Source organism: Rasamsonia emersonii (genome assembly GCF_000968595.1).
Source record: "Rasamsonia emersonii CBS 393.64 chromosome Unknown ctg1118621760022, whole genome shotgun sequence".
NCBI classification, from domain to species: domain Eukaryota; kingdom Fungi; phylum Ascomycota; class Eurotiomycetes; order Eurotiales; family Trichocomaceae; genus Rasamsonia; species Rasamsonia emersonii.
The window spans coordinates 38,605-51,794 of NW_013563265.1; the positions used below are offsets into that span (position 1 = coordinate 38,605).

The window sequence follows — 13,190 nt, forward strand, 5'->3', positions numbered from 1 at the left end:
GCAATATCTATACTTGACACCTCACATGTCACTATATATAGGTCATCACAAAATGTGCTCAGTTCAAATGCGCCTATACATGAAAGAGTAAGTAGAATCTACATCGTAGGATAACTGATCCCTTCGAAGACTACGTAAAATCCACAGATCCGCCTATGCGTCTATTTATGCATCCGTCTGACGTGGTGGCGCCAGGTTGCCTGAAATTCTTCGTTTCGCTTCTTGTTTCTCCTCCAGCGAAATATGCTCTGGTTTCTTCTGCGTCTCGGGTTCAAATTGTGGCTCGTCGGGGCTGTGGCCAATGGACATGCCTACCCGAATCTGCAGTGGCGAACAACGCAAGTTAGAGAGGCATGCCGGCAAACACAAGGAGGACGATTCACTCACCAATGTTTCCAGGGCACTCTTGGAGTTATCAACCAGGTCGCTGTCAAAGTTGATCATCCCGGGCTCAAATAGCAAGAGAACAGTGCTACCGCCGAACTTGAAGTACCCGAGCTCTTCGGTACGCGTTACCTTCTCGCCAGCCTGACGGGTAATAACTGTACTGCCGACCATCATGGCACCCACACAGATGACCATGACCCGGCCGTGTGCGACTGAATCAATGGGGACCAAGACCCGGACGTTTTCACCGTATACATCCAGTGCGGAGCGGATGGCCATCGGGTTCACCGTGTAATACTCCCCTTCAATCGTTTTCGGCGTGCCCAGGACCCCGTCCACGGGGATGTGAAACCGGTGGTAGTCCTGCGGGGCCAGACGGAAGATTCCGAGAGCTCCGTTCTTATATCGTTTCACATCTTCAGGGTAAGCTGTCCCCAGCAATCTCTCTATGGAGAATTCTCTTCCCTTGACCCAGATCTTTGTAGCGTCATCGATGCGATCAAATACCACGGTTCGGCAGTCGGCGGGGGAAACGACAATCTTGGGGTTGTCCGGAGCGGCACATGGTCGTGAGCCTGGCTTCAGCTTCCGGTAGAAAAATTCATTGAAGGTCTTGAACTCTTCTACAGGAAGCAAGACTTCAGACATGTCCAGTCGATGGAAATTGATGAAACCTTCGATCTGACTGGCAGACGAAGGATCATCGTATTTCCGGCCCTGCTTAATACTCAGGGACTTGAGCAACTTCCGGACTGTAATAATGTCAGTGGACAAACCAAAGAAAAAGTCATTTCGTATAGCTCACTTCGTTTCTTCTCCATCTCCCGACTCTTGAGACCTTTGTAGAGCAGGCGGATCCCAAGACGAACGTAGACACTCATCCGTTCCTCGTTAATCTGTCCAGTGATCCGATCCTGAACGAGAATATTGGCAGAATTCGCGCCCAGCCGGTAACCGCCATAAGAGATCTTTGTGATCACTTTGGTGTACCACTTCCGCTGAGCTTGACTAGATGTCACGAACCCACCCATGACGAGATTGTCCACCTGTCTCCAATCGTGACTGGCGCAAGTTGCGAGATGCGTAATGATATCCGCATCGGAGCGTTTGGCGAGCCGAGGTTGATGGCACAGAGGACATTCTCCGATTTCAATGACGTGTTCTTCACCGCTCTCATCAATGAGATCATCAGGCGCGAGATCTTCATCCCCAGCCGTCGGTTGTTCCGCTTCCGAGAGAGTGGGCACTTCAGTTTTTTGAGGATCAACATTCGATGGGAGGGAATCAGTTGTTTCCGCGGTAATATCCCCACGACTGGATGGGTCTGGACTCCCGCTGCCTCCTGCTGACGAGACAGAACTTGGCGCGGCGTTGTGGATCTTGGATCCAATATTTCCGAAACTCTTCTTCTGTATCGCCTGCAGTGCATCCTCCAAACAGATCACGGCCTGGTCGTAGGTCAGATCAGTCGTCTCGCCGGATTGGTTCTCAGAGGCGAATCTCTTGAAAAAGCCATCAATGGTGGAATCTTTCAGCGTGGAGCCAAGCGTGTCGAGCATGGTCGTCAGTTCAATCTTGCTGATGCGACCGCTATCATCAGTGTCATACTGTTTCAGCATGACCCTCCAAAATTGTTGGCGCAGCGCCCTGTAGGGCATGTATTTGGCCTTTACATAGAGCTCCGGGGCATGCTTGTCCTCCCAACGCTCCTTGTTCTTCAACAGAAGGGGGATTCGATAAACTTTAAGATCATCGTCATCTGAACTGTCCTGAGTGGGAGAGGTGACTTCGTCACTCGCGGCTCCCGGGGCGGTCAATAAGGAATTGCTGGGATCAGTAGGAACACCGCTGGGAGGAGGAGTCGGGGGTTGTTGCTCGGACACCACCTGACTGGACAGGGATGTATTCGAGGTCCTGGGTCTCAACGTAGGTTTGGGGATCTTGGACAAGCTCGTCCCCGACGTAGAACGAGACATTGGTAGTCGAAACCGTGGTTTCGAGGCGGGAGGGTTCCGAGCAACGGCCGACGGCTCTTGAAGCTTGTAGAGACCAGTCTCCGGATCCGCCTCCGGGGCGGCCGCAATGAGGGTTTGTAACGGGAAGTCGGCTGTCGCGACGAGGTCATTGCCTGACAGCTTGTCTCGGTCCATTACCGTGAAACTGATCGTGTAGTTTTGTTCGTGTTTCATCACCTGGAACACCATTTTCTCGTCGAATACCGGGTTCAAGTTGTGCCGGATGACTCGTGTTCGGAGCGTTTTCCTCCCCAGAGACGTCACGACGAATGGATCCATATCAAATGACGTCCTGGTCACTACGAGCAGTTAGTTGCCGACTGTCATATTCAGCATGACACGGTCTTCATACCGTTCCTCTCCGGAGGGAGGTCCGTGATTTTGGAGATCTCCATAAACACAATACCCTCGACACCATTTCCGGCTCCGGAGAACTGATAAGCCCGTGCGGCAAGAGATTTACGTTTTAATCGCGCAATACGAAGCCGTCGCTTGCGCTTCTCCACCACTTCGGGTTTTGTAGGATCATCAGTCTCATCCGACGTTTCGTCATCTTTATCGAGGTCTTCGTGTTCAACGTGCGAGAGCGACTCATCCTCCTCCCCGGCGCATACTATGGATCGAAATTTCCGGTACGTATCCTGTGGTGAGGCTGTCGGATTGGATGGATCGTAGAGAGAGAATTGGAGGAGGATCTCGCCAGACACGACGCTCTCCTTTTTCCTGCCCGGCCTTCGTTTCGATAGGAGTGTGTACCATTTTGGCTGTCGCAATGATCAGCTCGATGAATCGTCATAGAGCCGGGGAAATGAGGAGCAGGGTGTACCTGCTGATGGATTTCTCCATCCGCGAAAATCTCCTCCAGCGGGATGTCGAATTCCCCCAGGTAGTCTCTCCCAATTCTGTCATGGTCCCAGCAAACGCATTCCAGCAGCGGCACCCCGACCACGGGCAGTTCGAACGTTACGTTCCAATCCGGGTTGAGGGTTTTGCTGATGGTCGGCGTCGACTCGCGCGCATTCCCCAGGGTCACCACTAAATACTGAAAAATGACCGTAAGCACTTCGATGAACGAAACAAACTGGCCAACCGTGCGAGATCCATCCTGGATGTCGCGGAGGGACTCACTGGATCGCTTGTGCCCCCTCTGTCCTTCGCCGCAAGACCCCTTCCCTAGTCACGGATCGACGTTAGCCAGCGAATTCAGCCACCCAGCCTCACGCCATGGGCCATGCTCTGCTCACCTTGATCACTGTCGTCCTCAAAATCAGGGTATTCTCGGCCTGGTTTCTCATGGGGCTGGTACTTCGACTCTGCTGGGTGGACGAGGTGCTCTTGGAGCTGATGAAGCGTGGCGGCAGGGGAAGGCGGACCATTGTGAAGGAATCGGGATGCGGGGTAAGCCAGCAGGAGCAAGCAGTGGCAGCGAATTGGACCAGGGCGATTGTCTCAGCACCCTAGACACAAACCTTGCTCTATCAGGCTTGACGAGCAAGGGAAAATGGGCTTCTAACTGGCCGGGGAGAGGGGTACAAACCGGGTACCTCTTGATCCTGTCGCGCGGTCGCTTAAGAAACGACGATTTTCGAGGACTTCGGCAAAATGTGGGGAGATCAGAGATCACGGGCAGGACCTGGACGTCGAGATGCTCCGAAATCGATCCTGGCAGGATCCCATCAAGCGATTAGAAAGCTGTCTGGGCGAGGAGTGAGGGAGGAACGGACTAGGTCGACAGCAATTGGGACAGCATCTTGGGACGAGAGGCTGAACAGGGCAGTGGGAACGTTGACGTCTGCTAAGGATAATACCATCGAGGCATACGCCACAAGTGTCTTATTCAATTGTTCTCGTTGTTGGTATTCTTAGCTAGTGTTACTCTCTGATTGATGGAGGACCCAGGCAGATATGCTCCTGGCGGGTCCCGGGGCGATCGATGGGCTGAAGCAGGGCAAACAGCATCATCGTCGGCTGCGGAACCAGCGGGAAACAGATCGTCCTGACAAGCTACGTCAGGGCGCTGCCGGAGCGGGTTAGCTGGACGACAAGCAGTATCCACCTTTTTGTCAACAATTCAACCCCCTTCACCGCACAATGGCTGCCTGCTCCCCAGCACATGGAAAAGAATCGAATTCTGGCCGTGGATGAGGGATTGACTGTGCTCCATGGGAATCTGCTGGAGACGCAAATCCTGAATGTGAGGCTGTGCGGAGGCACCGCCACGGCTTGGCTGTCAGAATATCCACCAATTGATTGACAGGTTGCTTCGTCCGAAACAGTCAGCACGGCAAGCTCTGATCCTTATTTGGCACTCGATCGCTGAATGGTAGTAATTCAATACGAGTCTCTCTGATCCAACCTCTGTCTCGCCGCGTATCGATGGAGGACCAGTAGGATGATGCCGCAGAATTATTTGGATGCATTCATTATCCATCAGGCGCATTGCAGCTAGCTGCATGACGAATCACCAATGGCAATGGGCGTTTGGAGCAGCTGAACGAGGAACCAGAAACGTCATTTCTCTTAAAATTCCCACCAACAATTTTTATGCCTTCTTCGCCTGCGATCTGGGGACAGAAGCGGTTAGGCTGCCTGCTCACCCCTGTCTTCCTCTCCTCCACGAGATTCCGTGACTGGATTAGTACTCCGTACAGTATTATGCCTGGGGAGATCCAGAACCCCAAAAGTCCCCCGGTAAGACCTGGCTAGGAAACACAAAGCTTCCGAGAACTTACCGCCCTTAGAAGGATCCAATAGTCCGCTGAGCTGGGGCACGTTGAGTCTTCTAGTCCATCTCTGGCTTACTGGAAGAATAAGCTGCGTTCGCAAGATTGACTACTTATTAAGAACATGGGTGATGATGGGAATCACGGTACCAGATTCTGCCAGGGTCTGGATAGGCCGGCGGCAGAACAGGTATAATTAATTACTTGGAGAGAAACCATCGTCATTGTGCATACAAATACTCCTGGTATCAAATACAAGGACACGAACAATTTAGGATGTCTCATACGATAAAGACGAAGACGCCTAACTGCGCGACTTCGGATGGAGAAGAGGGCTATGTAGCAAGAAACTCATCCAAAGGGAAAACTAATCCCTCCTCCGCTGCTCCTGTCGGCCCCAAACCTCCTCCACGCTAGACTTCCCTTTGGTTTCCGGCACACGCAGGAAGATCAAAAAGCCAAAAAGGGCAGCCAAGGCCGCGAAGATCCAGTAGATCTTCCCCCTGCCGCCAAGGGCATCATTCAACACGGGGAAGAATTGGGCGACCATGAAGGTTGCGGTCCAGTTGGCTGCCAAAGCCCAGCTCTGAGTAGCGCCTACGGCCTCCGGTCCGACCAGCTCAGAGGCCAGGATGAATGGGACAGGGCCCAGTCCGACCGCGAAACTAGCCACGAAAAATAAGCTCGCGATAGCAGAGACTGCCTTCTGACCAACCGAGATCCCCAGAGCCAGTAACACCGACCCGAACCCCATGCCGGTAATACTAAGCAGGAGACAGGTCTTGCGGCCGATCCTATCCGGCAGTGGAGAACAAGCAAGAGTAACCACGAGGTTGAGGATGGAGATCATAACGGCCAAGAGCGGTGCCGCCGTGGGAAGAGTGCTCTGCAGCAGTGAGACGCTGTACATGATGATACTGTTGACGCCCGTGAACTGCTGAGCCAGCATCACGATTACAACCGCGAGAATGGCTGGGCGGTATTGGGGATTGGTGACCGCGCCCAGGATGGTGACCGGTGGATTGCGCGGCGGGAGATTGGCCGACGGTGGTGAGAGCAAGGATTCTTCTTCTGCGGCTCCATTTCCGGACGTCGAAGGCGCTTTCCACGCCTTGACCTCATCTTCGATATCGGCATCCTTTCCCCGTATGCGTTGGAGGACCTGTCGGGCCCGGTTCGCGTGCTGATGCTCCGCCAGCCAGACAGGACTTTCCGGGACCAGAAGCAGACCGCTGAGTTCCCCACATCCAATGGCGGCACCAATGGCGAGAATAATCCTCCAAAGACTGTCCTTGCTGAGGAAGTAACCCAGGGTCTGAGCCAGCAGAATACCCACGTTTGTCATGACCTGTGTGAAGGCTCCGAAAAAGCCCCGTGACTGGGGAGGCGCGATCTCAGAAACGAAGATGGGTCCAACCACGATGGAAGCGCCAGCACCCACACCGGCGAGGAATCGCCCAATGCTGAATACCGCGATGCCGGATGAAAGAGCCTCAGCGATCGACCCCAGTATGAAAAACACAGTCGTCGCCCTCAGGGCTAACAACCGTCCCGACTTCGTGGCAATGGGCCCCGCCAGCAAGGCTCCCAGGAGACCGCCCAGTGTGTAGATGGAGGAAACGAGACCGAATTGCGATGGATTCATGGGAATGCATTGTGGCAGGCGTGGAGAGGAGAAGGAATGCGTCGATGTGATGCTCTTCTTTTTGCACGTAATCACGTCTTGGGGAGCGTTCAGTTCAGCCTGGTTTGCAATCGGTGGTCAGTCCCAACAATCCGTATAAAATTCCCATCAAAGATCGAATTGAAGGTTCGTATATACCAGATGGTATCCGAATTGCAGTGGTCCCAATGTCGTGACGAAGACCAGGTAGACAAGGTATGGCGTGATCTTGGAGCCGGTCGGCGCTGGGGACACCATGGCGTGCTGCACGGGAGAATCTGTATGGGGGATGAAGTAGGCTGAGATAGGTTTCCTTCCCTGCTGCTCACTCTTCCCATTCGACAGCCAGCAGGTCTCCAGGCAGCATGGATGGTGGCATGAGCTGGGGTGTCCAGGTTGGATTAATCGACGGAGCTAGGACACGAGCATGACGTGGAGTGTTCCCACCGTTCTCTGGCCGATCGAGTGATCAGGCAACGAAGAACCACGGTTACTAGCACATCTCCTTATCACGGCTTTAACGTCCCTTATAGGTTTACAATGTCCCAATCCCTGCCAATCCTACTGAATAATTAAGGAGGCAGTGCATATCTATTACTTCCGGCATTCCGCGAGCATGCTCCGCGCAATGAAGCTGGAACGGACTCCTGCAATCTCATCACTCCAGCACATCAGCAATTACCCCGTATTCCGCAACGAATACTGAGAATCATGAAGGACTAAATCCACTCTATGATGTTCTCCGATCTTAAATCCCGGGTTTGCATGATCCATGAATTCCTCGGTGCTCGCGGGGGAGTCGATTGGCCTGCACTGCTGACTAAGCCTCCGGAGGCCGGAGGAGTGCCAGCGAGCATGAGCTAGCTGGTGATGGCCTGAGTCGTGATGCGAACTGTCACGACTCCCGACTTCGGTGGAGTACCTGGAGGATCATCATCGATCGTCTTTTGTCTGTGTTTGCTGCATCGTTCCACCGCCCGCGCCACTCAGCCCCGTTCGGATCTGGATCTCCATGCCTGTGTTGGCAGCCTCTTCATGAGCCTGACCAACCCGCCCTCGTCCGCCGGAGGCCCGTTGACGACCTCTTCCATCCGGCCCACCGCGGCTTCCTCCGTTAGTCAGAATCCGAACCTCAAGAGAAGCGTCCAGGCTGCTTTTGACGGTAAATAGTCTGCTCGTTTTTTCTTTCTCTTCTCCTTTCTTTTTCCGTTGTCAGCATGTCTCGTTAAAGGGGATCTGGCCTGTCTTTCTCGTCTCTTCTGACTCTGCTGTGGCTGGTTCATGGCTGTCCGGGTCTTAATTCTCCCGTTCCCCTTTTGTTGGTCGTGGCTTGATTGATATCTGGAGGACGTCGCTGCTTCCCTGTGCCGTCCCATCATGTTTGGAAGGAGCTTTCCCTTTGCGAACTCACTGGGGGCCCCCTATCTACGTGGTAATTTCCCTTCCTGGTATCTGTCGCATCGTTGGTTCAAGGCAGAAGAGAGAGGTCACGTGGGGGTGTGCGCTCTTTGATCACGAGCCTCGAGCATCCTTATGGCTTTCCGGTCTTTGGGGCAATCGATTTTCATTTTGTTGATTTGCTTCCATCGATTTCGACTTCTGTGAATCCTGCGATTGGCTTAATTGTCATCTTGCTAACTCAGGTATTTACCAGACACGGCAGATTCGAAGAAGACATCCGGAAGTGTATATACGAGCAAAGTCCATGTCCGGGAAAAGTATCATATCGTTGGCTTCATCAGCAGCGGGACATATGGTCGCGTCTACAAAGCCATTGGCAGGAATGGCCAAAAAGGCGAATTCGCCATCAAAAAGTCAGTCTCCGTACTCTGTCTGAAGGATACACATCGCTGACTCTTCCAGGTTCAAACCCGACAAGGAGGGCGAGCTGATTCAGTACACGGGCCTTTCTCAATCCGCGATCCGAGAAATGGCCCTGTGTTCGGAGCTGAATCATGCGAACGTCGTCCAGCTGGTTGAAATCATCCTCGAAGACAAATGCATCTTCATGGTCTTCGAGTACACGGAACATGACCTGCTCCAGATCATTCACCATCACACGCAACCACAGAGACATGCGATCCCCGCCCCGATGGTTCGATCGATACTATTTCAACTGCTGAATGGCTTACTGTACCTGCACAGCAACTGGGTGCTTCATCGAGATCTGAAACCGGCGAACATCCTGGTCACCTCCAACGGCCACATTCGAATCGGCGATCTTGGTCTGGCTCGCTTGTTCTACAAGCCGCTCAACTCTCTGTTCTCGGGAGACAAGGTTGTGGTGACCATCTGGTACCGCGCTCCGGAGCTCTTACTCGGTAGTCGCCACTATACGCCAGCCGTCGACCTTTGGGCGGTCGGGTGCATCTTCGCCGAGCTCCTGTCCTTGCGGCCCATCTTCAAGGGGGAGGAAGCCAAGATGGACAGTAAAAAGACGGTCCCCTTCCAGCGGAACCAGATGATGAAAATCATCGAGATCTTGGGCTTACCGCGGAAGGAGAATTGGCCTGGGCTCGTGTGGATGCCGGAGTATCCCCAATTACAGTCTCTGGCCATGTCCCGTGGGCCGGGCCATTTCAACAAGCCATCCAACCTCGAAGGATGGTACCAGGCCTGTCTGAAGAACAGCGGCTACGGGCCGAATTCAAGCGCAGGCACACCCGGAGCCGACGGGTTCGATCTGTTATCGCGGTTACTCGAATACGACCCGGCAAAGCGCATCACAGCGCAAGAGGCGCTAGAACACCCTTACTTCAAAAACGGCGGGCCCATCAGCGCCAACTGCTTCGAAGGCTACGAGGGGAAGTACCCCCACCGCCGCGTCAGCCAAGACGACAACGACATTCGAACCGGTAGCCTACCGGGGACGAAGCGGAGCGGGTTGCCTGACGACAGTCTGATGGGGAGGGCATCGAAGCGTCTGAAGGAGTGACAAACTTGCATGTTATCCCAATTATTCCATTGTATATGTTTTTCTTTCTCCCTTATTGATCATGATCATTCATTCATTATGGGCGTTCATGGCAAATGGGTCAGGTAATAATGACAAATGTATGTGCCAGACAGAGCAAGAGGCGTTAACCAGGTTGGGATCACATATCATGTATCTATCGATCTATCTATCTATCTATCATATATATCATTTGCATATTTGCAATATTATATATTAGGCCATTCATTCATTCATTTATTGAATACATGTATGTCATTCAAATCAATCCTTTTTATTTTCTTTGCATTCTCTTTCTCTCTCGAGTCGAGTCTCTTGTGTCAGTGACATGTCCTATCGTATCGTAAGCAAGGTACAGACAGGCAGGCAATCAACATCCCTACACTATACACAGCACATTCCGGCAGTAATACAACTTACCTAGGTAGGTAGGTAGGTAGGTATACAGTAAGTACTTTTTTTTACCAGTGCAGTGCAGTGTGTTATGCACAAATAATATATATATAATAATGCATGCATGACTATTATCTACAACTACAATTTTACAATTCTACACTTTGATCTTAGTGTTTTTTTTCTTTGTCTTTTTCTTTTTCATTTTCTTTTCTTTTTTTTGGGTTTTAGAGGAAAATGGGAAATCCATGGCATTTATTTTTTTTTCGGTATTTTGCTATGTAGTCAAATAAATTTCAATTTCAATTCAAATATGCTCTTTAATTCCTTGATTGCTTTACTTGATCTGCTTGATTTGATTTGATTGATTCATGCTTTCATCACAATCTGTCTTGTCTGCCTCTCAGGACAAAATAAAATGAAGAGTGAAGAGAAGAGAACAGGATTTCTCTCTCCCACCAGAGGAAGGTAGAAAGGAAAGTAAAAAAGAAAAACTTAGGCTGACCTCTGGCAACTGTCCTGTCCTGGCCTGGCCTTTTGTTTGTTGTTTGTCATGGTGCATGGTGTAGCTGAGACACCTTTACCGAAGAAAAGAAAAAAAAAGACAAGTACAAACAACTACTGGGGAAGAAAAAAACAAACATCAGGAGCGTTTCCAAAAATAATAGCCCCATGGTCAAAGTCAAGTCAAGTCTTCATGTCTGTCAAGTTTCATTCAGAGAATGAGTGAGAGCAAGAATTGAGAATGAGATGTGCAGAATTCATTCATAAATGAAAGACTTGAAAGGAAGAAAAAGATAAGGTAAAAAAAAACCTAGGGCTATGGATAGGAAACAACCCACATGGTGGCATCTCCTTATCGTCAATGAATGACTCACACAATCGGGCTCTTACGCTTCTCAGCGCTGGAGAGCACCAGCATCGGCGTCTTGCGTCTCTCCGAGTTCTGCGACACAGTCCGGTGACCCGCCACAACCGCAGCAGCGGATGGTGGTGACACCTTCCCACCAAACCCAGGGCTGTCCTCACCACTGGTGGTGGTCGTTGTGACGGTGTACAGACTGTCCATCGACCCCCGCTCGCGAGATGTTCGGTCTTTCTCCTTCATCTCGGAACCGATCGCGCCGTTGGCAAGGGCCCGCAGACTTCCCAGACTGGGCTTGCTCGAAAGGCTTCCGCTGCCCCGACGGCTCTCATCTCCATCCGACACAGAGGAGAAGGCAAACTCGGTCTCGCTGGCTGGCGTGTTACTGCCGCCGCTGCCGTGGTTGCTTCGCGACTCACCGCGACGCTCAATCCCGGCCCGGACCAGGCTGTGAACCGCACGACGCCGCTGACGAGTGGCAAAGTTTTTGCTTCCCTCATGCTTCGAGGTCGGCTTGGCGATGAGCTCTTCGAGTGATGGGGGACCACGGGGCTGGCGGATCGGGTGCTCGCCTGCGCGGCCCTGTCCGGGACCGAAGGTGCCGGTCGCCGGGGTCTGAGGGAATCCCGCAGACCTTGGACCACTCCCGTTCGCGCGAGCAACATCGATATTCGCTTTCAGGCCGGGGGCAAATGAAGAGCTCTTCTTATGACCCCGACGGAAGGCGTTGGCTGAAGGCGAAGAAGTCGCACCCTGGGGCGGAGACGGGCTGTTCTTGGGTGAGACGGCGCCTGATGAATCTTTGGGAGATTCGGTAGACTCTGGGGGAGGAGAGACTTCAGCGCGGAATGGTGGGGGATTCGCGACGGGCGACTGCTGCGTCTGTTCCCGGTACGACGGGGGCGCCGAATCCTGCTGTTGAGCACCAACACTGTTGTCATACACAAAGTTTTGCTGACCGGTCATGGGATTGTAGACAGAGTACAGGCCCGGCTGACCCGGAACAGGCTGAACAACAGGCTGCATACCCTGCTGGAGCTGTTGCTGGTAGAGACTCATGCCCGGAAAGAAGGACGCAAGCTGCGGTTGCTGCTGCTGCTGCTGCTGCTGCTGCTGCTGGTGGCTCAGTCCCATATTCAAGTTCTGAAATTGCTGAGTGACATTGATCAGTTGCTGCTGCAAGCGCTGCTGCTGGGCTTGCAAGAAGAGATTGGTCGACATGAGCTCGGCATACAGCTTCTCGTCCATCGTCTCGCCCTCACGCAGGTCGATCGCTGGAGGGGCCAAAACCTGCTCCGGAAGGGAATACAAGGGCTGTCCCATGTTCATCATGCCCAGGTTGAAATTCATATTGTTGGAGGTGGCGTCGACGCCGTACATGTGCTGAGGAAACGTAGCACCGGTAGCCGTCTGAGGAATGCGATCGGCATTGCGATTGCCATTTCTGTTTCCTTCGAGGCCAACACGCTGCTGTTGCTGCTGTTGCTGCTGTTGGTGAGAGGGAGGGATTGTGGCAGACTTGGGAGCAGTCCGCAATCCGGCCAGGAGATGAGAACGACTGGTCCGCGGGGTGGCGGCCGTCGCGGGAGGCTGAGATTCATCGATCGTGGAGATCTGAGAGGGAGGAGGCACACTCAAGCGCTTGATATGGGAGCCCTTCCCTCGAGAAGCGAAACCAGAACCGGGAACGCCAAGAGAACCGCCATTGAAAGAAGAATTGTACGTCATCTGAGCAAGACCGCCAGCGTCCATACTCATGGTCGTGGAGGAAAGGACAGAAGGGGGTATCGATAGGCTGGGTATGTGCAAAGATGCCGAGAAGAGGGGAAAAAGAAATTGACAAAAAGGTCGTAAAAGAGTAGATTGACTGTTTGGACGAGACGAAACCCGGAGGCGAATCGGTGGCCAACCACAGACTCGTCGATGCGAATGCAATTAAGGATATTAAGACAAAGCAGGATTGAAATCGACACAGACACGAGGGCAACGGCGAGAAATAAATATCTCACGGAAGAAAAAGACTGTTTTCATTCACACCGTTCGTCAGTGACTGTCCCAGAAGGAATAGTGAATAGTGAAGAGGGAGTGGTGAATAGTACCAAAAAGTAAAAATGCAGATCAAAAATTATCACGAAGTGAATAACAGCTTCAGACTCGAAGAGCTGAAGACGCGGTGATTAAAATGTACAAC

The 13,190-nt window shown here is 52.4% G+C and overlaps 4 protein-coding genes across 4 annotated transcripts; 1 reads left to right on the forward strand and 3 right to left on the reverse strand.

Annotated features, from left to right (window-relative positions):
• Positions 1–165: 165 nt before the first annotated feature.
• On the reverse strand, positions 166–3,778 carry T310_2324 (Phosphatidylserine decarboxylase; the record flags this gene model as incomplete). The annotated part of the gene is made up of 6 exons (XM_013474804.1): positions 166–1,139; positions 1,193–2,701; positions 2,755–3,166; positions 3,229–3,444; positions 3,531–3,575; positions 3,647–3,778. The coding sequence occupies 6 exons, from the start codon at positions 3,776–3,778 to the stop codon at positions 166–168; spliced, it is 3,288 nt and encodes a 1,095-aa protein (XP_013330258.1).
• A 1,714-nt stretch (positions 3,779–5,492) lies between these two features.
• On the reverse strand, positions 5,493–7,046 carry T310_2325 (MFS glucose transporter; the record flags this gene model as incomplete). Its single annotated transcript, XM_013474805.1, has 2 exons — positions 5,493–6,869; positions 6,948–7,046. The coding sequence occupies 2 exons, from the start codon at positions 7,044–7,046 to the stop codon at positions 5,493–5,495; spliced, it is 1,476 nt and encodes a 491-aa protein (XP_013330259.1).
• A 1,119-nt stretch (positions 7,047–8,165) lies between these two features.
• T310_2326 (Cyclin-dependent kinase) lies at positions 8,166–9,723 on the forward strand (the record flags this gene model as incomplete). Its single annotated transcript, XM_013474806.1, has 3 exons — positions 8,166–8,287; positions 8,432–8,602; positions 8,652–9,723. The coding sequence occupies 3 exons, from the start codon at positions 8,166–8,168 to the stop codon at positions 9,721–9,723; spliced, it is 1,365 nt and encodes a 454-aa protein (XP_013330260.1).
• A 1,285-nt stretch (positions 9,724–11,008) lies between these two features.
• On the reverse strand, positions 11,009–12,757 carry T310_2327 (uncharacterized protein; the record flags this gene model as incomplete). Its single annotated transcript, XM_013474807.1, has 1 exon — positions 11,009–12,757. The coding sequence occupies one exon, from the start codon at positions 12,755–12,757 to the stop codon at positions 11,009–11,011; it is 1,749 nt and encodes a 582-aa protein (XP_013330261.1).
• Between the last annotated feature and the right edge of the window lie 433 nt (positions 12,758–13,190).